This window comes from Leptonotus elevatus, chromosome 14, assembly GCF_054856555.1.
Source record: "Leptonotus elevatus isolate MCC_2025b chromosome 14, RoL_Lele_1.0, whole genome shotgun sequence".
In the NCBI taxonomy this organism is placed as follows: domain Eukaryota; kingdom Metazoa; phylum Chordata; class Actinopteri; order Syngnathiformes; family Syngnathidae; genus Leptonotus; species Leptonotus elevatus.
Genome location: NC_141252.1, coordinates 4,272,151 through 4,297,016, shown reverse-complemented (window position 1 = coordinate 4,297,016; position 24,866 = coordinate 4,272,151). Strand labels below are relative to the sequence as shown.

The following is a 24,866-nucleotide window of genomic DNA, read 5'->3' as shown; positions in this document are numbered from 1 at the left end:
TAAGCAACTTAATTCTGTCTGGAAATTACCGGGGAAAAAAGTGTTCATATTAGAAAGCGAACGTTTTCTTTGTTGGTGTCCATTTCAGGTGTTCGGCAGCAAGATGGTGATCCCGTCTCTGGACGGCGCCCTGTTCCAGTGGAACCGCGACCGCGAGAGCATGGAGGCAGTGCCTTTCAGCGTGGAGTCCCTGCTGGAGTCGTCCTACCGCATTGGCGAAGACACCGTCCTGGTCGGCGGCAAGTCGCTCACCACCTACGGCCTGGGCGCATACAGCGGCAAGGTACGTTTATGGTCGGGGTACGCGCGATACCATTGTTTTGAGACGTGAGAGAAAGAAGAAACGCTGTTAGTTCATTTTGACTTCTTTTTTTTTTTTTTTCAGTTTTGGTTTTAGAGTGTTAGTTTAGATTTTTTGAAAACGTTTTTTTGATTTTTTTTACATTTAGTTTTATTTTTTTAGTTATTACGTTGGTTTCCGTTAAATTATAAAAGCCTTGTTCACATTATGAACAGTGGAGCGAAATGATGGGTAAGCCTGTTGAACCGAAATGGTGTCGTCGTCGTCCTCCTCCTCTTTAGCTCCGCTACATCTGCTCCGCGGTGGGCTGCAGCCGCTGGGGGTCCGAGGAAACGGAGGGCGAAGACGTGCTCCTGCTTCAGAGGACCCAGAAGACCGTCCGAGCCATCAGGCCCCGCTCAGGAGTGGAAAAGTGCGTAGTATTTTCTAGGTTCTTATTTCAAGGTATCGGTTAGCCGGTAGGCAAAAAGTAATCATGTGAAATTGGGCAAGTCTTCCTTGCCAGTGTTTGGTGCTACGCTGTGACGGGTCGACCCATCGGCGAATCATGTGAAAGAATGAAAGGTCTTTCTTGACAATTAACTCATTCAAACCCAAAAACATGTAAACATGTTTTTTAATACTTTGTCTTTAATTCCCAAAAATGTATTAACAAGTTGTTGTTTTTTAATGCAAGAGCATACAGAAGGTTTTGATGCAGCTTCTGAGGTGGCTTAAAGCAATGGTATTAACAAAAAAAATTAAAAAAATAATTTAAAAAAGGCCAGCAGGTGGCAGCAGAGTATAAGAGATCAGCCAGGGCCATGTTAAAAACACGCTCTTTTTGACAGGAATGTGAATATTGATGAAACTTGGCTATATTTTAATGCTAATTGCAGCAAAACGGAAACAGATAGAAATATTTCCTGATGAAAGATGAGACTCGAATGTTTCTTTTGGTAGGTTCCAGGTTTTTATAGCAATGGAACACAATGTTCTGTGGGCCTTGCAAAATCAGTCCAAAAAACCCAGCCTGGAGCGAAGGGGGTTGCGTCAGTGAAAATGGCTGCCAGTGAATGAGTTAACTGCCATTGATATCATCGGTCCGAAAAGGGAAAAAAATCCTTTCGTAGCCTTCTTTTTGCACGCAACGGTGACGACGTCTTATTCGTTGCTCTCAGATGGAACTTCAGCGTGGGAAACTTTGAGCTGAAGCTCCTCCCAGAGGCGCAGTCGGCCATCAACTTCCTGGAGGGAGAGGTGGCCAACGGCGACTCCTGGCGGCGGGGGGCGTCGCCGACCATTATCACGGAGCAGGCGGACAACAAGAAGAACCACAACCTCGACCTGGTCATCAAGGTGTCGGTCCCCGATTGGAAGGTGATGGCCTTCAGCGCCGAGCCTGACGGCCAGCTGGTCTGGGAGCATCAGGTGACCTTGGAAAATGTCTTTTCCCCGTCCGGTACGGTTCGGGGCAACTAAATGACTGGTCTTGTTGCAGTTCTGCACTCCGATCGCCTCCGCCTGGCTGGTGGGCGGCGGCAAAGTCACCCCCATTAGCCTGTTTGACGACACGGCCTACAGCAACCAGTCGGAAACGGACGACGACGACGACGACAATCCAGACGCCTCCAAAGACGCGTCGGCGTCCAGCGTTTACCTGGGTACGTCCGCACCTGCGCCGACATCACAGCTCGTTGCCAAAGTCTATTTGCAAGACCGTCAACCTCCATTATGAGGAAAATATTCAACGCGCTTCTTTTGGTCATCATTGAAATCGCGATATTTTTTTTGGGTTCAAAACAAGAAAATGTTTATACATTTAACAAATATTAAGAGAAATACATTTCTTTGAAACACTATAATTATGCAAGTTCTTTTTGGACCAAACAAGAATTATTAAATTAGTTATTTAAAATGTTTCAATTGTTTCCAATTTTTTATTAATAATCTTTTATTTTTGTTTATGATTTTGCAGAGTGTAATAATTGAAATTGAAATTGAATTTTGGTTAATTGCACAGCACTGTCAATCCATAAATACATTTTAAAAATGCTTAGTAGGTCTTAGTTGCTTGTTCATTAGAAACAAGTTTAGCCATTTTCAGCAGTAAGTATTTTTTCCCCACATAAAGTAGTTAATATGTTGACTATAATTCATTTGAAAAGTGACATCACAAGTGCTCCGAGCTAACGACCAATCACGGCTCACCTGTTTTCCGGGTTTGGTCATGTGATGTTCGCAAACTGGTTGGTTGTTAGCTGAGCCATGAGCACACGTGATGTCATCTTCAGTCGATAGCAAGTGGCAAAATGTGTTTTTAAAGTTAATAATTGTAGTATTTAATTTGAACATTTTAATAGAACTGAACTGGTCTTGGGCAATGATTTTCAAGAATATCCATAATATAACAGTACAAACAGGCATTTATTCTTTATCCTCTGCAAAGAGCGACCAGGATTGTTTCTTCTTACTGAAAGTTTGTGACCATCTCCTTGTAATATGTATTAGGATTGTATTATACTGCCCCCAGGTGGCCAAGGCTCACACACCAGAAGGAGCAACACACTATACTATACACTCTATAGTTTCCCAAGAACATCATTATATGTTCTATTTTTAATTCAAAAACATGGCCACATAACAGTCATGTCTTTGTTTGTCAACTGTGGCTTTGAGATGGTGCACGTACTCGCACGCGCACCATGAACCAGCCTGACACGGATGCTGCAGTTACGCTTTGGGCCATAGGTGGCAGTCGCGATTAAAAAAAATAATAAAAAAAAAAGCGCACAAAGATCCTTTAACAGAAAACCAGAAAAGGTGAATTTGTTAGTCGATCGTCAATTTGTGGAGTCACGGTTCCATCGTGTGCCCCCTTGAAGGGATGTTCCAGGGACAACTCTACCTCCAGTCCTCCGTGAGGATCACGGAAAAGTTCCCGTCGAAAGGCATCGGGTCGGAGAAGGACATCATCCCGCTCCCCACCGTCAAATGGAAGCCTCTCGTCCGTGAGTTGAGCGGCCGGCACGTACGGCAAGCCAGGATGACGGCAACGCCGCAACCAACCGGCGCTCTTCTCCCGCAGATTCGCCGTCTCGAACCCCGGCCTTGGTCGGCTCGGACGAGTTTGACAAGTGCCTGAACAACGACAAGTTCTCCCATGACGAGTACAGCAACGGCGCCTTGTCCATCCTGCAGTATCCTTACGGTGAGACTCTGGAGAGCCGTCCGTCCGTCCGTCCGTCCGTCCGTCCGTCCGTCCGTCCCTTCGACGTCGCCATCTGACCGCCGTCTCTTCCTTCCGTAGACAACGGCTACTACTTCCCCTACAGCAAGCGCTACCGGGAGAAGCGGGACAGCGCGGTGAGCGTGATCAAGAGAAGCGGGGCGCAGCCTGAGCGCGGCAGGAACAAAGACCCGGTGCTGCTCCTGCCCTGGTGGAAGGAGATCCTGGGCACCATCGTCTTCTGCATCGCCGCCACCACCTACGTCGTGCGCAAGTTCTTCCACCCGTCGGCCTCGGTCGGCGTAAGGGTAAGAACCGACCCCGACGAGCGCGCGCCATTCCTACATGACGACCGTTTGGACCAAATGAAGCGTCAGACTTGACAACTAAAAATGTTCATTTTATGACAGCTGATCTCGCTTGACGTTTGTCCGCCTCCTCCTTTTCTTGCCCTTACAAAGCAACGTAAAGAGTCCGAGACGCAGTGCCAGACCGACAAGACCGACCTGGAGGTTGTCGACTCCAAAGAGCCGGACTCCGAGGAGGCGCGCTCCAGCAAATATGTGTCCAGGTACGTCATTAGCGTTGATTGCTACAAATAAAAGGTTACCAGAGGTTAAGGCTGGGCAATGAATCGAATTTGCTCGATTCATCGCCGTTTGGAAAATCGAATCATTGAAAATTTGCATTAAAAATGAAATACGATGTCAGAAGGCAATAAGAATTGAAATACGATTGTTGCTTTATTTTCCATATAAAGTCCACCAGTTGACTTACTGTCTTACTTACTATAAAATTCCTTGATCAATGAACTAAAAGATACCACGACAAGAGTATGACAAACGTGAAACAAATACATTTAGAACAGATATAACGTGCAATTAATTGAATCGGGTCTTAACTATGGAAATAAGGCAATTCATTACAATTCAATATTGTAAGCAACTCAATTAGCTTTATGTTGCATTAAAAACGGCATTAAATCAGAATTGCGGAAACTAATCAGCAAATAGAGCTGTCAAAATTAATCGATTATCAAATATAACGACATCCATTTTAATAATGGAGTGATTGTTTGGAGCCATTTTTAAATGTAAAATCGTGCGCGCACTTTTCTCCAGGTACCTGACGGACTTTGAGCCGGTGCAGTGCCTGGGCCGCGGCGGCTTCGGCGTGGTCTTCGAAGCGCGCAACAAAGTGGACGACTGCAACTACGCCATCAAGAGGATCCGACTGCCCAACAGGTGACGTCTCTCTCGCGCCGTCGCTCCTCCGCCGCCAACGCCGTCCTGACCATGTTGTCGCAACAGAGAGGTGGCGCGCGAGAAGGTGATGCGGGAAGTGAAGGCGTTGGCCAAGCTGGAGCATCCCGGCATCATTCGCTACTTCAACGCCTGGCAGGAGAGCCCCCCCGAGGGATGGCAGGAGAAGATGGACCACAGGTGGCTGCAGGACGCCAGGTGAGGCTGACGTCTGGGCCCGGGCCCGAGTTGAGCCCAACGGCTGGTGCGGATCCGCCTGACGGATTTGTGTCTTGCAGTGCCACCGAGTCGCCAATGAGCTTCGTGGACCACATGGAGGCGCTGTCCGTCAAAGTGCCCGTGTCCAACTCTGTGTCGCCATGCAGCGCCTCGGACGGCGGCGCCGCGGGTCCGATTGTGAACGGGTGCAATCGTCATCACCCGCCGACCTACGCCGCCGCAGGCTCGGGCCTCAATGGCGACGTGTCGATCCACCCGCTTCTGGGCCACAACAGCCTCGGGTCCGAACCGGACAGCCTGGCCGAGCCGGACCGCGCGGACACGCCCGACTCGTTCGACCTGTGCCTGCCACACCGGCCCAGCGACTGCACCTCGTCCTCCTTCGACATCGTCTTTGAGGACTCGGGATGCGACCGTGACGCCGGGGTCGAGGTGGACGCGGAGGACGACTCGGCCTCCGGCTCCACCCGTCCGGACCCGTCCAGCGTCGGGAAGGCCTCTTGGTCTTCGTCGCGCACACGACTGCCCGAGAACAGCCGGCCCTCCTCTTCCTCGCCGCCTCGGCCCAACTCGCTCGCGTTGGCGCTGCCCGTCACTCCTGCCAGCCAACGAGTACAACCTTCTCCCAAGGTTTGACATTTTGGTGTCTTTGTTGTTCCTGATCTGCTTTTCCTGAGTCAAAAACGCATTTTGACATTTTGACAATTCGCAGCTCCTGTTTCACTTGGCAACATGAAATTTGGTAGACATGTCTTTCAAAAAGAATCATGAAATCATGTTTAAAAAGACAGGGAGTGGCCATTTTGGCTCAACAGCACCCTCTAGAATTGGAAAAAAAAAAAAGTCTCCAAAGCCAATTTGAAATTTGGTATATGTGTCTATCATGAGTAGACGCCAAGCCACGCCGGAAAACACACAAGAAATCTGCCATTTTGGTTCAAAGTGTCAATTTTTGTGTCCAGTTTCAATTTGAAGTAAATGCCGTCGACAGACGAGCGGCAGTCCACTCATTGTTTTGGTCCCGCGTGCAGGTGTATCTGTACATCCAAATGCAGCTGTGCCGCAAGGAGAACCTGAAGGACTGGATGGCCCAGCGTTGCCTCCCCGAGCAGAGGGAGCACAACCAGTGTCTGGACATTTTCCTCCAGATTGCCGAAGCCGTCGACTTCCTCCACAGCAAGGGCCTCATGCACAGGGACCTCAAGGTAAACACGCAAAAGAAGTGGAACCCGAGGCTCAAAGCTAAACATAATACATTTAAACGCACCAGCCAAATGTGAAAATGGAAATACGGATTTTTGTAGACAAATATGTAAACATATGAAAGCTAGTTCAGTTCTTGATACGCTAACTTATCGGCCTGTGGAACCTCACTCCATTCACCTGTAAGAGTTTTTGAAGTCAGGATGAAAACATTCACTTTCAAGGTGACAAAATTGGCATGGTTTTTCAGATTTAATGTTGTGCTTGCGTAACCTGCCCCAGGGAACCTTTACTCCATTCACGTTATACCAGTTTTAGCATAGCGGAAGATGAAAACATCCTCTCAAAATTGACAGTATTCATGAAGCCTGGGGAACAAAAGTCTACTTTACATCAATTGTTTTAACATAGACCAAAACATCATCACAAGGTAACAAAATAGACAGGATTTGTCAGACATCGAGTGGCGCTAATTTCACCCGCCTCGGGTTCCTCACTCCATTCACTCTTCACCAGTTTTAGAATAGTCGGAAAAAGAAAACGTTGAACACAAATTTACAGGACTTTTGAAATGTTTATTTAACTATGACCGCTCAAGGAACCCAACTCCATTCATTTTACACCAACTGTTTTATAATGTGAAAATATCCACTCACAAGGTGACAAGATCATCAAAAGTTGAAAACAGACTCCCAACGCAACACAATCCACAGATTTTTTAGTGTGCTAACTTCACCTGCTTGGGGAACCTCACTCCATTCATTACATACAATTATTTTTTTTAAATCATATTCATAAAATGAAAAATACTAAATAAAATTGAGATTGAGTTTGGGTGATCTAGTGTTGTGCTAATCTCACCCAACTGGGGGGGGGGGGACCTCACTCCATTCACTTAACAACATTCTCTGTTTTTTGTGTCCCTCAGCCGTCCAACATCTTCTTCACGGTGGACGACGTAGTGAAGGTGGGCGACCTGGGCCTGGTGACGGCCATGGAGCACGAAGAGGACGAGCGCGAGCAGTGTGCCCTCACGCCGGCGCCGCTTCTCACACGACACACGGGTCAGGTGGGAACCAAGCTCTACATGAGCCCTGAGCAGGTGAGTCACCGCTGGAAAAAACATTTGTGCTTTCAACATGGCTTTCTAGTTTCTACTCTTAATTCTGTTTTGGGTTTTTTTCCTTCTCCTGGCAGCTTTCCGGACAGTCGTACTCGCACAAAGTGGACATTTACTCACTGGGCTTGATCCTATTTGAGTTGCTCTACCCGTTTAGGACGCAGATGGAAAGAGTGAGGGTGAGTGTGGTTAAGAAAAAATATGTTGCGCTAACTTTACCTGCCCAAGGAACCTCATTCCGTTCATTTTGTAGCAGTCTTCAGTATAGTCACGCGGATAACATCAGCGTGCAAGGTAACAAAATTGACAAAGTTATTAAGATATAGTGTTGCATAACTCCATTGCTGAGGAACCTCACTCCATTCACTTTTTACCTGTTTAGTCAGAGTATGAAATAATTCACTCACAAGGCATAAAATGATATGCACTCACTCTGTAGCAAAATCACCATGATTATTCAGTACTGTGATGCTAACTTCAACCGCTTCAGGAACCTCATTCCGCTCACTTTTTTTTAACCATGGAAGATGAAAAAATCCACTCACACGATAACAATAGTCAACATGATTTTTCAGAAGTACTGCGCTAATTTGACAAGTTTAAGGAACCTCATTCCATTCACTTATTAACGATTAAACCAGTTCTTTTTTTTACCATATTCCACTCACTTTGCACCCTTTTTTTTTTAACAATTTAAGGAAAAATCCACACAGGATGGTCATACTTGAGTCTATTTTGGGATGTAGTTGCGCTAAATTCAGCTGCCTGGGGAACCCACTCCATTCACGCTTTCCCTGTTTTAGCATAGTTAGAAGATGAAAGCATTCACTCACAAGGCATCAAATTTGACTGGATTTACTGTTGCTCTAACTTCACCCACATGGGGAACCTCACTCCATTCACCTTACAATGTTTTAGCATAGTCAGAAGAATACCATTTAACTCAAAGTTGACTTAATTAATTATTGCGTCACACACATGTTGAGTCAGCACATGTGACTCTTGTCTGCATTATTTTACACTTTCACGTGTTTTCTTTGACAAAAAAAAGCCCCAACACATTTTTTGGTGTGTCTTGTTGCATTTCTTGTGTGATGGCGTTGACATGAGTTGTCATGTCTTCCTGCAGACATTGATGGAGGTCCGATCACAACGCTTCCCAGAATCTTTCTCCAAAAACAACTTCCATGAGGTCAGTGGCCCTCTGCTGCCATCTACTGTTCATTTTTGCTTCACACTGAAACAAGAAAATAATTCAATTTAAAAGGAAAAATTGTTCTATGTTGGGAGGAATATTAAGACTTCTTTCCATTAAATTTAATTTTTATTCCCCCCTCTAAAATACAATATTTACATTTTTTAATTATTATATATTTTTTTCATAATGTGTTTTTTTTTGTCTGAAATTGTCAGTTTTTTCCTGTAAAATTACAAATTTGGTCTCTTAATATTATACTTTTATAATAATTGTTATTATTCTACTAATCCATTTTCAGTGCGGGCATCAGAATTGGCATTAGCGTTAGCATAGCTCCTGAGAGCATGCTATTTGTTTTAGCTGAGCACATTCCAACTTTTTTCCCTGTAAAGTTACAACTTTATTCTCCTAATATTACATCACGACATTACAGACATCTTGTTGCTATTTAGTATTTTATTTTGATCATTAGCATTAGCGCCTGACCACATGCTGTTTGTGTTTTAGCTCAGCATACTGCAACTTTAATTCCCTTGTAAATTTACAACTTTCGTTTCCTAATATTGCACTCTCGGAATTTTTATTCTAATAATCTATTTTTAGTACTGGTATTAGCTTTGGCAGTAGTTTTGCTTTTAAAGTGCTTGATAAAATAAAGGAGTTGAATTGAGAGTAGCGTTAGCAAAGCTCGTTTAGTTTATTAGTTTGTTTTTAGCTGTCCATTTTTTACCTGTAAAATAAAATCTTTATTCTCATCATATTACGTGACATTGCAGTCATATTGTTACTATTTTAACAATTAGCATTAGCCTGACCATGTGCTATATACTATTAATATTACTACTTACTATTTTATTTGTAGCATTAGCGTATCACCTGATCACATGCTGTTGGTTTGTGTCTTAGCTGAGAGTATTACGCCCCCCCCCCCCCTTCATATTCCAACTTCATTCTCTTACTAGTAGAATATATTTGTTATTGTATTTGAGTGCATTTTTGTCACTCTCATATTTGTCGTGTGTGTGTGCTAGCTAAGCATGGTGCTTAGCATGCTGTCGCTCATCCCCGGCGAGCGTCCCGAGGCGGAGGACATCACCAGCCTGCCGCTCTTCCAGGACCTGGAGCTTCCGTGCCGGCAGGCCGCCGTGCGACAGCGCTCGCGCACGTACAGCACCTCGTCGACGGGCGGCGGGGGAGGACGGACCTCGCGACAGCCCTCCGCCACCTGACGCAAGAAAAGCACCTTTTTTTTTGACAATACTGCTACTGAATTCAGCCAAGTGCTCCTTGGAACTTTTTTTTCTCCTTTTTTCGTCCTGTCACGCTTCAGTCCCGACATCGCGGTTTGACGCTCACGTACGCGCTACACCTCAGGTATGACAACCACGAGGAGAGGCCTTCAGCCACATGCCTGATTTGGAAACCAAAAAAAACTCAACTATAAACTCTTTTTTTCATATTTTGTTTGCAAAATGGTGGTGGTGGTGGGTGGGGGGTCTGAATTGCCCAAGGCAGTTCTTTGACGACTACTACTTCTACTTTCACGCTGAGCTGGTATCGGTGCTGCCTCACATGTTGACCTACCTCCAAATCGTTAGCCTAGCATTGTTGCTTTTGTTGTACTGTATTTGAGTAAAAAAAAAAAAAACGCAGCAAATTCAAAAAACAAGATTTCATTTACTTTGATTCTATATCAAACCCGTTTTTTTTTTTTTTTTGGGTTGTTTTAAATTGTTCATTTTGGGGCCGCTACGATGAAAGCAATGCAATGTTTGAAACAAAAACAAGTGGTCTTTTTTGGAAATGTTCTACTTCTTTTGTCATATTTTTTCCAAGTAAACGTTTTATTATAATTTCCATGAATTATTACTGCATTTTCTCCATTCATACAAAAAATGTTTCTATGAAAAATTTCCCCCTCACTAAACTGAACTTTTTTTCTTAGAAAATTTTCACTTTTTCTTGAAAAAAATGAACACCCCCCCCCCTTTCCCGAGGGTTACAACTTTTTTTCTTATCAATTACAATTTATGTTTTTGTCATTTTCTTGGAAAAAAAATGTCACCGTATTTCCCGTATTCTGAGTTTATTCTGCCAAATTTCCGACAATTTTTGTCACCGACTTTTTCCTCGGTTGTTTTGGCAGCGCGCAGCTCAGTGTGAAAGACTTCTTTGGGCCTTGTTTGTTTTTGGGCGTACGTAAGGCCACGTTGCGCTTTGAAGGAAATTTGTAAATAAGATGATAGCAGTCAGCAAGACAAGGGCTTCTTGGAATGTCTCAGACCTCTAGAGGGTGGCGACCGTTCGCTTCTCGCTGCAGTTTTGTGATCTGTGGCCACAAGAAGGCTGCTATTTCTTTCAGTTGGGGGTGGCGGGTGGGGGGTTAGTTTTGTCCTTAAACAGTTTTTTCCCCTGTTTTGTTCATAACAAAATGGCCTGATGTTTAAGTCCTACAGTGCCCCCTAGTGCTTTGGCATGTACACGACAACCTGCAATAGCTTTTTTCTCTCTTAAAAACTGCTCCAAGTGCCATTATTATTGTAATTGTTTAGCCTTGTACATGTGGATATGGCCCCCAAGTATGAAGAAGTATTTGGACACGCACTCAAATGAAGACTATAATAATCAGAATAGATCATTAAAAAAAATGATGATGATGAAAAGTTAGAATTTTACGACTATTTCCCCAAATTTTTAATTTTTCTATATTTTTTTCTCATAAGATTCTAAAGTTCATTCCAGTTTGAGTATTCTCGCATAATTACGACTTGACTCCGGGAAAATCTAAACTTTTCTAATATTTTTTTTTTCTCTGAAAATGTGAACTTTTTTTGTGTGTGTGTAAAATTCGGACTTTTTTTGCATAGGAATTTCTTCTGGAGAAAGAAAAACGTATTTTTTGGAAAATTATTATTTTTTCTCAATTTTACAGGTTTATTCTCGTAAAATTATGACTTGCTTGTCACAGCTTTATTATTTGGAAAGTAGGACTTTTCTGATTTAATTGTCAGAAAATTCCGACTTAATTTCTAGGAAGACTTCCAACTTTTTCTCCTAAAATGTAAATGTAGTTCTCGAAAAATAATAACTTGCCCCACTAAAGTTGCGTAAAATTAAAGCCACCTCATGATGATAATAAAAATATTGAAATTTTATGCTCGTAAAATTCCAACTGTATTCCTTATAGAATGTAATAAGATTTAATTACATGCCTTTTTTTGGGGGGTGGGGGGGATTACTTTTTACCCTCATTTTATGACTTCAGTCCTTGAGGGGAAAAACATATTTTTTTCCTCTGAATAGTCCAAAGTTGTTCTCTTAATTGTATGATTTAATTTTTGTTATTCCGTTGGCAATATTTGCGGTTTTGAGCGCGGGCCAAATAAGTCGCCGCCGAACACCCGGCCCGCAGAAATCCTGGACCTGACGTCGGTCACGTGATCCAAGTGCTGAGTCACATGACCAGTCATGTGCTCCCATGATTGACGTTTTCTAACGTTTTGGGGATACGAACATTTTTTTATTCTTGTTGTTGTAGCGTTTTTGGGAGCCAAGTGACATTCATGCGCTGGGTTCTTGCGCACAGTTTTTCTACAGTGAGTCAGGCACGCACGCGCACAACGTTGCGGACAATCACCACATCATCGCCATCGTCAAGTCATTGATTGTTCCTCTTTTGTTTGCGGAGGTTTCGCTGCCTTTTGTTTGGCTCTGACAGAGAAGGACAAAAAAAGAAAAAGAAAATGTGAAGGCACAAGTAGCTTGGTGCTACTTTGCTTAAAAAAAAATGTTCCTTGGGGTTAAAAGGCACACGTTCTTTTCTGTCCACACAGAATTGTAAATATGTTGATTTAGCTTTTTATTTATGTTCCATGCTGTTGATCAATCCGTTTGGGGTTGGCGTTTATTAACAAGAGAATATGACTTCTTACAAGTCTGACTTTAATAAAACTGTTGAAAAAGAAAAGATAACTTGTCGTGCTTTGCGCCGCATAAAAGCACCACATTTGTTTGTATTTTCTATCCCTTCAATAAGCATGTATATTATGTCATCATTACCTCAACAAAGAGATACAACTGTTTCATGAAACTGATACACATCCGTTTCGGTCGCCGAGGATTTCCTGCTGTCGCAATAATGTGCGTGAAGCTGCCACCCGGTCGTGCGGTGACGAAGGGGCGGAGTTGGAAGATGACTCGCGACAGTTGAAGTGGCCACTGGACTTACGAGATCTGCATTCAAGCTACTTTCAGCCTGGAGACTGACCATTAGCATCCATTTGTGTAAAAATACGAACATGACCCCGACGGCAAAAATTCAAACATGACCAAAAAATGCTGATAAAATTGCAACCGTTCTTGTAAAATCTCTACTTTTTTTTAGATCAGAAAATTAGATTAAAAGTTTTTTTTTAATGATCACTTTTATCATTAGATTACAAATTAGCATAATTCCAACTTTGTCATAAAGTTATGACTTTATTCTAGCAAAAACACAACTTTTATTACGGCTTTTTTTTGGAAAATTCCAATTTACCATATTCCATTACGTATGTTTTGTTCTATTGATTACGATTATTTGTAAATTGCAACTTGTTTCTTTTCATATCACTGATTAATTTTTGGAAAGTTTGGTTTTTCTGTGAGTTTTTTTTTTTTAAATAAAATTTCAACTTTTTTATCGTGATATATTAAAGAAAATTTCATTTTTGTGACAATTTTACAACTTTATTGTGATAGAAATAAAGAGCTGCAAAGCTCTCAGGTGTGCGTGTGTCGCACCCCCCCCCCCCCCCCCTCACCGCCGGGGCCCCCCTTTCTCTGTCTCCGCCCTCCCACCTCCTCCACTCTTACGAACTTCCGCCGCCGTGACGTCACTTCTGGACGTCAATATGCGGCTCGGCGGCGGTGCGGCGAGCTGGGAAACGTAAACAGTCCCAACATGTAACATGGAGCCTGCGATGGAACGCTAACCTTCCCCTCGTCACCTCCACGACCACGACCGACGCCTTCCCGCTCCACTACCCCGACGGCGGCGTTCAAACGGCGCCCACCGCAAAGCTAGCGGAGCGTCTGGGGGCTCGAGCAGCCATCTTTTAGCGAGACAAATGTTGGGGACGACGCGGCTTCGGCGGCAGGCCTGCTCGCTGGCCGGCCAAGGAGGCCGGAGCTTGGCGGCCGCCGGGCTGCTCGTGGCGCTCGTGGCGGCGGCGGGGCTTCCCGCAGGCTCGGCGGCTGCTGCGACGGCGCCGGCGGCGGCGAAGGAGTGCGACAAGCCGTGCGTGAACGGCGAGTGCAACGCAGCGACGGGCGGCTGCGTGTGCTCCCCCGGCTGGGTCGGGGACCAGTGCCAGCACTGCGGAGGAAGATTCAGGTACGGAGTTCCGCAAGCACCTGGCAACGGCGGAGACGCGAGTTCGAGACCCTGCGGCTGCGAGCCGCTAGGCTGACCCGCTACGTACCTTCGCGGGGCGACACAGAAGGAATTTACGCGCGGCTAGGGCTCACCTGAGCAACATGGCGGCGCCATCTTATCACCTGAATCACCTAAACGTATTATTTTCTGCATTCTAATGATAGTTCAATAAAAATAGAAAATCATTCATTAAAAAAAATACGTCTTTATTCTCGTAAGATTGCGTTTTTCTGCCCATCAATTAATTGCCTTATTCTTGACAGGACAGTTCTCGCATTCGAGATGTTGAAAGTTGTTCTGTTAAAGGAGCCTTCATCAAACTGAGGCCTTTTTTTTTTTTTTTTTCAGAAAACGTTGCTATTTATCAAAAAAAAAGTATGTGCTTTTCCCCCATTAGAATTCTTCTAATGTAAAAACATTCTTAGAAAATTGACTTTTCCATCAGAAAGCTAAAAAAAAATGTCAGTAAATTGTAAATTGTTCCTCATTTTTTTAGACACGTGTGATTTTTCTTTCTTTTGAAAAAAAATCGACACAAAAATGTGCTAGCGAGTCTTCGATAACTGACACAGATTAACAGGAATATGGCTAACAAGATTCCTTGCTTGGCAATGACGTTAACCGATGCTTTAATTTTTTTAAATCTTGTCAGAATTCAACACAAAAGTGCCTTCTTGTGTTTATTGTACTCAAATGAGCAGGTAAATACTTTTTCGTAGTATTTTTGTTGTGCCAATTTGAACGACTTTCAAGGGCAAACCCCTCATTTAGTTCGACCATTTATAGCTAAAGCGTTGTTGTGGCGTTGCAATGACGCCATTTGTTTGTTTGGTAGACTCCGCGTTGGCTTCGGAGCCACGCTGGGAGCGTCAGGCCCCTTGAGGGAGTTTTTGTTTCCTGGAGGGAAGCAACGTTGGCTTGTCCCCGTAGACTCTGGGAAGTTGTTGGCAAGGGGAAACAAAATGCTCTGAAATGGAGGTTAGCCTTTCGGCGACTGCATTTCTAACGATTTGGTCCAAAGCAGTACGGTGAATCCTGACATCATTGCATGGTGACATAGTACAAGGCAGAAAGGTCCAGTTCTTGCCGCGCTTGGTAACGCAATACCAGAGTACCAAAAAATGTGTTCCGTGCCAAAGCGTACTAGTTGGTGAGTGAATTCTTTGGCCAACAAGGTCCATTTTTACATCACTCAATGGTTAGGGTTACGCAAAAGATACTTAGGCTCGGCACAATCTAAGTAACATCTTCCCACATCTCTCATTGATATGTATGCTAATGTAAAGATCAGCGCCATAACAAACAGACTTTGGTCTAATGTTTTATGGAATTATTTTATTTGCCTTCTCGTATTTTTATGTAGCTGTAAAGCACTTTGAATCGCCTTGTCTATGAATTGCGCTCTACAAATAAACTTGCCTAAACGAGAAAACAGACGATATAAACATAAAAGACGACAAGGAAGCTGAAGTGTAAAAGACAAAATGGCTGACAAACTTTAAAAGACAAATATGCAAACTGTAGAAGGCGAAGATGTACGATCGAACGCTAACCTTAAAGACACCAAGTGTTGGAGACAAAGCTGTGAACCGTAGAATAAAGGATGTTAACCTTAAAAGACATCAGCCACAGACCATAGACGACGACAAGAAGACAAGGACGACACTAACCTTGAAAGCAAACGAAACCAACATGAGCTGTAAAAGAAGACTCGAAGCGTAGATCACGTGAACGCTAACCATATAAGATGAAGTTAAGACTCCGCCTGGAGAAGATGAGGAAAACTCAAATTGATGAAGAAAATAATGAAAATGTAAACTTGCAACAAAGACGCTAACCTCATATAGGAAGACATCTTTAGCAGACAGACACAAAACGTACAAAACCAAAAAGGATGCTAACTGTAGAAAAAAGTGCAAACTATAGAAGGTCAAGAAAAAGATGAAGTGTCGAAGGTAACGACGACGAACAAATGAGGTGTAGAAGAAACAAAAAAAGATGCGAGTAGTTAGCGTTACAAGTCACCAAGATGCTAACTGTAGAAGACAGACGCAAAACATAGAAAACTAAATGGATACTCACCGTACAAAAAGACTCAAACCATTAAAGAAGGCTCAACTGTAGAAGAAAATGACCCATGGAATGTAGAATGCTAAGGATGCTAAAAAGCAAAATTACAGCCAGTCATCTCCACAACCACATCAACTTTAGCCAATCATGGTATCGATAATCGATCCATTCAAAACTTGAGTTCAAAAACGTTTCCCACAATCCTTGTGCCTTTTGTCTTCTAGGTTGACGGCGCCCTTTGGCTTCCTGTCGGACGGACCTGGCAACTACAAGTACAAGACCAAGTGCACTTGGCTCATTGAAGGACGGTGAGTCCAGCCTAATCTGTGTATCGCTCGTACTTTGCATTTTCAAACTCAAAAACCACTAAATGAAAACGTTTATTTTGATCATCTGTTCAACACCAAAATAAAAAAGCAGTTCAGATTAATTAATGGATGCTAATGTTTTTAAATACTTTGTCTCTCTCTCATTTTTTATATCACAAAAACATGGCATTGAAACGGGGTGTGTAGACATTTTGTTGTTGTTGCCATTATAGACCAGCTATGATAACAAAGATATGATTCAATGATAGCTTGATGGTCTAATAATTGACAAAGGTAGACTGGGGTTGTTGTTGAAGTGTTTCTGCGAATGGAAAACATGTGGACCATAAGTCAGTTAATCATCAACCTTTTCGCGTGTCTAAAATACAACAAGACACTGTAGACACATTTTTACTCTCCTAGATGTCTTCTCCTTTTTAATGAGAAAAAAAAGGTAGCGTCATTGTCCTGTGACCTGAAGTTGTCTGTCAGAGAGCTAGTGGGAAACTAATTTAGTATTCTCTTCCACAAAGCTAATGGCCATTTCTTGGGGCTAACAGAAAGTTTATGTATTCTGCCAGGGAGCTAATGGAAAGGAAAGCTAAGGACTGGTACACATAATTATAGTTGGGCTACTTTTTTATCCAACTTTTTTTTCTGAAAAGTTATCCTATAAGATTGTCTTGTGGTCTAGGGTTAGGTTTAGGGTACCTCAGCCATGATGCTTGGTGGAAGCTAAACGGGGAGCTAATATTTCGCATGGAGTTTGCGTTGTTTGCTGGGAGATAAGCTGACAGGTAGCCAACATACCCAGCCAAGTTGCCAACAGGAGCTAACATAGCCAGCCAGGATGTTTGCTAGTAGGTGGAAGCTAAAAAGTGAGCTAATATTTCCCATGGCGCTCATGTTGTGTGCTGGGGGATAAGCTAACAGGAAGCTAACATACTCAGCCAAAATGCTAACAGGAGCTAACATACCCAGCCAGCATGCTTGGTGGAAGCTAAACTGTGAGCTGATATTTCCCATGGAGCTCATATTGTGTGCTGAGGATGAGCTAACAAGAAGCTAACATACTTGTCACTGTAACTAACAGAATATACGCTGAGTTCATGGGAAGCTAACACATTCATCCAAGCTACTACCAGGATGCTAACATTGCTCATTTCTTTTATTCTTAGTCCCAATTCCGTCCTTCGCTTACGCTTTGAACATTTCGCCACGGAGTGTAGCTGGGACCACCTTTACGTCTATGACGGAGACTCCATCTACGCCCCCCTGCTCGCCGCCTTCAGGTAGGCTACTCCCACCACCGCCATCATTAGGTTATAGCAACCTACGGAAGTTTTGTCCGCTAACTGATTTTGTTTGTTTTAGCGGTCTGATCATTCCCGAGAGTTACAGCAACGAGACGGTTCCCGAGGTGGCGTCGCATTCTGGCTTCGCCTTGCTGCACTTCTTTAGCGATGCCGCCTACAACCTGACCGGATTCAACATCTCATACAGGTGAGAAATTCAAGGACACCATATGATAATTTACTTGTTGACGTGATGCATCATATGTTTGCATAATAGTTTTATAGTACATTCAAACTTTCAAATAATTGGTCATTAAAATAATGAAATGTACGTATCATGGGGTCACATTCTCTTGTCACATATGAATAATAAAGTCACGTTTGAAAAATGGTGTGGAAGAGGCGCTTCAAGTGTTTGTAAAGGTGTATGAATCACACACGCTCTTAATCATCGACCTGAATGGTCGAGTTGTGTTTTCAAGTTGAGTTTTTTTTTTTAAGCAAAAAAATCCTCTCAATTCCCCCTGCGGCGTTTCCTTTTTTGGGTTTTACCCGCGTGTTCCACTCTTTAAAGAGCAGGCCTGAGATTCTACAAGAGCAGATGTGAGCGTCAATAATTCATCCGGCGCCCTGTGATGTTTTATTCACAGTTTGCTTTTCAGCAACGTGCACTTGTGTCCTCCCTCGCAGGGTGAACACTTGTCCCAACAACTGCTCGGGTCGGGGCGAGTGCCACCTGGATAACGCCACAGGGGCGCCGCAGTGCCGCTGCCAAGACGGCTGGAAGGGCGACGCCTGCGACGTGCCCTACTGCCCCGACGACTGCGGGTCCCCCGAGCGAGGACGATGCCGGGACAAGACGTGCGACTGCTTGCTCGGGTGGCAAGGTGAGCCCGATGCATCCATTATGGTCACGTGGCATCCGAATCCATTCAAATTAATGGAAGTGGAGCAAAAACAGGAAGTGGCAGCCTTTCAAAATAAAACCCATTAATAATCATGATGATCTCATGATAAACATTGCTGAACAGAAGGTCCAAATTCAAAGTCCTTTCTTCACAAAAAGCTGCTTAATCAACTGAGAGTCCAATAAACCGAACAGAAATAGGATCAAAGCAGGAAGTAGTAACCAACCATAATAAAACATGGTAATAGCGATTTTTTTTTTTTAAATGACTAAAAAAAGGTGTTTAGCCGCACTTGCTAGCCAGCCGAAGCTCGTTGCTAGCTAGCTGATGTACCGTAAATAGCACCAAGCTTGCTTTGACCTCTGACTGCTCGCATGTTGGTGACTTATTTTTCTTTTCCCCTTCAGGTCCCGACTGCTCCGTGTCTGTCCCGGCCGACTCGGGTTTCTGGAGCCGGGAAGCTTTCCTCTCCGAGCCGGGCTTGGCCAGGGCCTCGCACAAGGCGGTGGTGGAGCAGGGCGTCATGTGGGTCATCGGAGGACACGTCTTCAACGCCTCCGACTATCACATGGTCAAAGCGTGAGTCTGAATCATCGTTCAGAAAAGTTCAGAATCATAATTGTGATCAAATAATAAGTTAGATTTTCTTGTCGTCGTCGTAGGTTTAATTTAAGCAGAAAGTCTTGGCTGACACTGGATCCGTCCGTCAACACCGTCCCGCCTCGATACGGACACTCTGTGGCGCTACACGACGTAAGTCCAAGTTATTGAAGATGAGTCGTTTTGATATTTGATATTTGTGAAGATTATTGAGGGAACTTGAGGTGTCGGAAGTTAAATGTCACCTTTTTTAAAATGAACACACACACCCAGACTGCATTATTTGCTGGCTTTTATTGTTGTCTTTCAATGCCAATATGATTCAAATTTTTATTGAATGCTAACTCTGGCGACGTTAACTCATTCACTCCCAGCCATTTTCACTGAAGCAACCCCCTTCGCTTTGGGCTGTTTTACTGGATTTTGACTGCTTTTGCGGCGCCCACAGAATGGTGTGATTAGAGTCTCTTCTTTCATCAGGGAAAAAAAGTGTATTTATCTGTTTTCCGTTTTGCAGCAATTAGCATTAGAATTAGAGCTGTCAAACGATTACATTTTTTAATCAGATTAATCACATCTTAGAATTTTGATTAATCACGATGAACAAAAAAGGCTTCTTTATCAACATTTTTTCCCTGCAAATTTGAAGAGCACCTGTTATATGTTAATTCTTTTGACATTTAGAGTTATGAGGACATCTTCAACATTTTTTGATCCACTGCACACGCTCATCCTCCTCTTTTTCTAATCAGTTAATTACTCGCATAATTTCAAATGGAAACAAAATGACCCCAATATTTTGACATGAACAAATATTCTAAATTTGATACGCAAACATTTATTAAATGCTTTACTTTAATGCATGTAATTATGTTTATTGCTCAAACACAACCTGTGCTACCTTAAACATAGCCATCCACTGTCACGCTAAAGGATAACCTATGGTCAAAATTAATCAATCTGTGTTAATTCATGATTAATGCGATCATTTTTTGTGATTAATTAATCAGTTAACACTTTAACTTTGACAGCACTAATTAGAATACAGTTTCATCATTATTCACAAATCTGTTTAAAACAGTGGGGGAAATGATCTCTTATACTTTGCTGCCACCTGCTGGCCATTTTTTGTAATAACTACCATTGCTTTAAGCCACCTCTTCATGTCAGAAGTGGTATAAAATCCTTCTCTATGCTCTTGCATAAAAAACCCCCCGCATTTTTGGGTTTGAATGAGTTAATGAGGGCTGAATAAAGTGTGAAATGTTTCCTATTCCTCAGGGCAAAGTGTACATGTACGGCGGTAAGATGGACTCCACGGGGAACGTGTCCAGCCAGCTGTGGGTGTTCCACGTCCAGAACCAGACCTGGGTTCTTCTGAGCCCGCGCGTAAAGGAACAGTACGCCGTGGTGGGACACTCGGCCAACGTGGTTCCCCCCCTTCAGGAGGGGGACGCCCCCGTCATGCTGGTGCTCTTTGGACATTGTCCTCTCTACGGATACACGAGCGTGGTGCAGGAGTACAACATTCGTAAGTCCTACCGTGGCGGACAGTCTGAGGAACCAGTCACACCGTTTTCAAAGTTTAACGTAGCATCTTGAAACTTGAAATCTCAGAACTTCAGGATGCTATCTCGCCACATTATCATTCTGTTTTGAACTTCATCCTAGCATGTTCAAACGTGGTCATCGCGTCTTAAAACAAATTTTCCGTTGGTTGCAGTCCGTAACCAGTGGAGCGTGGTGCCCACGGACGGCGCTCTGATCCAGGGCGGCTACGGCCACAGCAGCGTTTTCGACGACGCCACCCGAGCCATCTACACGCACGGAGGCTACAAAGCCTTCAGCGCCAGCAAGTGCGGCCTGGCCGGAGACCTCTATCGGCTGGACGTGGACACCAGGAAGTGGTGAGTGGGCGGCGGTTGACGAAGGGGTTTGTACCGTTTAATGTTGTGGTGTGAGATGTATATCAAGGGGTCCAATCTGTCCCATGAGAACAGAACACAAACAGCAGTTTTCAGTCAAATATGATTGTTACTATTTTTGTTCACTAGAGGGCGCACTGACAACCACTTCAATGACATTCCGCAATTTGGCAGTTCCTCAGGATTTGATGCAAAGATTTTGTTAAGAAATTTCAGATTACTCTGCAGTAGGATCATACTGTAAATTACAATAATTTCAGAATGTACACACAGTTATTTGCATCCGTCATTATTTGTAGGTTTTTAGGCAACGGAGATTCTGGCCCAGCCCACTTTAGATCACATTTGGGTGAAAGTGGCCCATGAATTCTAATGAGTTTGAGGCCCCTGGTAAAACGGTTGCTGTTTTTGCGGCAGGACCATCCTGAAGGACAGCGGCTTCTTCCGCTACCTCCACACGGCCGTGATCGTGAGCGGGACCATGCTGGTGTTTGGTGGAAACACGCACAACGACACCTCCATGAGTCACGGCGCCAAGTGCTTCTCCTCCGACTTTATGGCCTACAGCCTGGGTTGGTGCACACAAACTTCACATACATCGCCACTAAAAGTGCTCTTAAAGGTTCTGAAAACTCTTCTTTTAATATGGACATTTTCCTGACACTGGATATTTGTCTTTCATTGTATTTACTTATTTTTTTTAGTACATTTTATTGTGTGTTGTATATCAATATTTATTTTATGAACAATTTGGGAAAAATATTGCCAGAAATTTCATGCAATTTAAGGAAAAAATCCCTATTGGGCTATATAGAGGACCAGAAAGAACGTTAATCAGACTGCTGCATTTAAAAGGCTTTTTGCTTGACATTGCACCAATGACGTCATAGGACTTTGCTTTGCTTGCAGTGCCATATTTTTACAGCAGGTGGCACTGTTAACCTTTGTGCCGTGATGCCTGCTCTTATTTAACAATATCAGGCATAAAAAAAGTATTAAGATGTCCATTTATGAATGCATTTTCTAAATTTATGATAATTTTTCTTATTTCCAGCCTGCGACGAGTGGACACCACTGCCCCGGCCAGAACTCTTCCATGACCTAAACCGCTTCGGCCACTCGGCGGTCGCCAGTGACGGGTACATCTATAACACGAGATATAATATTAATGTAGATGTTCCTACTGAGATTTTTGAAATGTGTGTAAGTAAAATGAGGTTGAAAGTGTGTGTGTGAATAATGCATGTGTGGCATTTTGTGACATATGAACAAACATGCAAACGTGGAGATTCCTACATGAGCATGAATATTTTATATATCTGTGCCACAGCTTTCTGGGTTAACTACTTAAAAGGCTCAAGAGCAGTTGCAGAACGTCATACTAGCTTGAAAGTTCATCCATCGTTCATGGTCTTGGAAAGTCCTCATGCAATCTTGAAAGCTCCGCTATTCGTCTTAAAACTTTGGCACATCTGAAATCTCGGTTTTGAAAATTCATTATTCTGTCCAGATTACGTTTGAAAGAGTTTTAAACTTTGTCAAACGGCCTTAACACATCGACATGCAGGCTTCAAACCTCATCATACAGTCTTATAGTTTCGTCATCTCGTCTTGAACGTTCAGTTTATTCTTGAAGCGCTGCGTCATCATATCAACTTGAAACGCAAGTTTAGACTTGAAACTTCAGCATACCATTTGAACTTGCCGCTACGGTTTTGGAATTTCCCCACGCTGTCGTAAAACTCTGGCATACGGCCATGAAATTTGGCCATGGTGTCTTGAAAGCAAGGTTTTTATGGTAAACAAAAAGTAAGGAAATAAATAAAACTATAATTGCGGGGGAAGGGAAACATTTGCATTAATGAAATAAAATAAATACAAAAATTCTTTAACAAATAAAAACGAACAAACTACATTTTACGTTTAGAAAAATAACTAATTATAGTGAATATGTCTTTGACTTTAGTCTTTATCAATTAATCAGTCTTTATTTTGGTATTGCTGTACGTCCGTACACAAGAAGCAAAGGAAAGTCAATCAGTCGTTTAAGAATTGTACTTTACTTTATAAGACACTACTTGGTGGCCTTTTTTAATTTAGCACTTGAGATATGCTCCATATAAGTAAAATAACTAAAACCAATTCTAAAATGAATAAAAACGGAATTAAAATTAAGCATTTTCGGGGGGGAAAATCAAAACTACTAAAAACTAACCATCTCACTTTAAAAAGTAATTAAAATAAAATGAAAAATCCAAAACTCTTACAACCCTGCTTGAAAGTTGCTCATACTGTCTGAAGACTTCTTATGTCTTTAAACGTTGCCATCCCAGCTTAAAATTGTGATGGCGTCTTGATTTTTGTCGTACTCAATCACTTGTAATGTGAGCCATGTCACATTTTAATGATATCAATTTGTCTTGCGTGAGACTTTTTAAGGGCTCTTCACTACACATTTTCTCAAGATTAGCTCTTGGCTAATTAGCACTCGGTTAGTTGTGACGACCCCAAGGTCGTTTTCGGCTCATCACTTTGCGTCCTCGCAGCTGTGAGTCGGATACTAAACTTGCCAGCGAGGAGCCAGATGGCGCGCAAGGACGAGACACACAATTTTAATTGAATTAATTGTCGAAAAAAAGGGCCATCTTTTCTTATTATTTACCACATGAAATATTTAATTGATTTGTTGAAAATAATGCAATTAAAAATATTGGTCAAAATATATTTGAATATACAGTGCATTATGTTCTTTTTCAGTTTTCAGTTATTTGATTATAATTTAAGTATTGGTATATATAAAGGCAGTTTAAAATGGGAATAAACTATTTTATTTATTTACTTAAGAACAAAAAAAAAATTCCCATGTGTTTATAGTTTTTCAATGATCTGTGAATTTATTTATTAAATATAATAGTGTTAAATGATAGTCATAAAACATCCATTTTACATGCACATTTAACAGTGTTGTATACACTTTAATGGAATAATTGGTTTAATTGATTAGAATGGTAAGAACTAAAAATGAGAATGAATGAATTGGATCTAAAATAATTTACTCATCTATCCATTTAAGTGGTTAATTTACTGAAAATACACAGTTGAATAAAAAAAGAGAAATATTTTAATATTTAATTAAAGTAGTTTAATATTAATCACACTAAAAATAAAAAATAATATTTTTTTGTTGTTGCTATAAACACACATAAAGAAATAATTTGAAATTAAAATTTTACTAAAGTTTTAAGTAAACCATTTCATTAAAATGTTGGCTAATATTGTAGTAATAAATTATTCCTTCTAACTTTAAATTGTTTATGATTTAATTACGATTATCTAATGTATATGTACAATTGGTTATTTTATTTACAATAAACCATTACTAAATTGCTTGACATGAATGAATAAAAGTAACTAAATAAAAAAAAACCACTACTACTAAAACTAAAAATATGCACACAAAATCACGTTTTATATTTTTCCAATTTGATTTGAATTGTGCTGCTTGCAGGGTGATGTACGTGTTGGGCGGCTTCAACAGTCTTCTCCTGAGTGACGTCTTGGTGTACACGTCTCCGCGCTGCTCGGCCTTCTCCAGCGCCGCCTCGTGCGCTCAGGCCTCGCCGGGCCTCCACTGCCTGTGGAACAGCAGCCAGGCTTCCTGCCTGCCCTGGGAGGGAAGCCCCAACCCGGAGCAGCAGCAGGTGCCCGCGTCCTGCAGCACCAGATCCTGTAGGTGGCGCCGCAAAGCCAAAGTCTTTGCTTCACTGTCAATAACCTTTAGAAAAGCCGCTTCAAACGTGTTGACGTTTTGGAATACTATCTTCAAACTTTGG

At 42.6% G+C, this 24,866-nt stretch overlaps 2 protein-coding genes across 2 annotated transcripts in view; both read left to right on the top strand.

The window, feature by feature from the left end:
• Window positions 1-12,483, top strand: part of eif2ak3 (eukaryotic translation initiation factor 2-alpha kinase 3) — a 32,042-nt gene extending 19,559 nt beyond the window's left edge. The window contains exons 3-18 of the mRNA XM_086095023.1: window positions 89-283; window positions 583-713; window positions 1,462-1,711; window positions 1,782-1,944; window positions 3,166-3,291; window positions 3,369-3,491; window positions 3,591-3,817; window positions 3,971-4,080; window positions 4,631-4,753; window positions 4,820-4,969; window positions 5,050-5,620; window positions 6,022-6,195; window positions 7,122-7,295; window positions 7,391-7,492; window positions 8,443-8,505; window positions 9,543-12,483. Of these exons, the coding sequence (XP_085951149.1) occupies window positions 89-283; window positions 583-713; window positions 1,462-1,711; window positions 1,782-1,944; window positions 3,166-3,291; window positions 3,369-3,491; window positions 3,591-3,817; window positions 3,971-4,080; window positions 4,631-4,753; window positions 4,820-4,969; window positions 5,050-5,620; window positions 6,022-6,195; window positions 7,122-7,295; window positions 7,391-7,492; window positions 8,443-8,505; window positions 9,543-9,740 (2,880 nt within the window). The 3' untranslated portion in view covers window positions 9,741-12,483. The remainder of the gene's footprint in view (window positions 1-88; window positions 284-582; window positions 714-1,461; window positions 1,712-1,781; window positions 1,945-3,165; window positions 3,292-3,368; window positions 3,492-3,590; window positions 3,818-3,970; window positions 4,081-4,630; window positions 4,754-4,819; window positions 4,970-5,049; window positions 5,621-6,021; window positions 6,196-7,121; window positions 7,296-7,390; window positions 7,493-8,442; window positions 8,506-9,542) is intronic.
• A 906-nt stretch (window positions 12,484-13,389) lies between these two features.
• Window positions 13,390-24,866, top strand: part of atrn (attractin) — a 43,625-nt gene continuing 32,148 nt past the window's right edge. Inside the window, exons 1-12 of the mRNA XM_086094414.1 lie at window positions 13,390-13,885; window positions 16,222-16,305; window positions 17,484-17,597; window positions 17,680-17,808; window positions 18,291-18,487; window positions 18,916-19,087; window positions 19,171-19,261; window positions 20,390-20,639; window positions 20,832-21,015; window positions 21,451-21,605; window positions 22,088-22,172; window positions 24,542-24,762. Of these exons, the coding sequence (XP_085950540.1) occupies window positions 13,620-13,885; window positions 16,222-16,305; window positions 17,484-17,597; window positions 17,680-17,808; window positions 18,291-18,487; window positions 18,916-19,087; window positions 19,171-19,261; window positions 20,390-20,639; window positions 20,832-21,015; window positions 21,451-21,605; window positions 22,088-22,172; window positions 24,542-24,762 (1,948 nt within the window). The 5' untranslated portion in view covers window positions 13,390-13,619. The remainder of the gene's footprint in view (window positions 13,886-16,221; window positions 16,306-17,483; window positions 17,598-17,679; window positions 17,809-18,290; window positions 18,488-18,915; window positions 19,088-19,170; window positions 19,262-20,389; window positions 20,640-20,831; window positions 21,016-21,450; window positions 21,606-22,087; window positions 22,173-24,541; window positions 24,763-24,866) is intronic.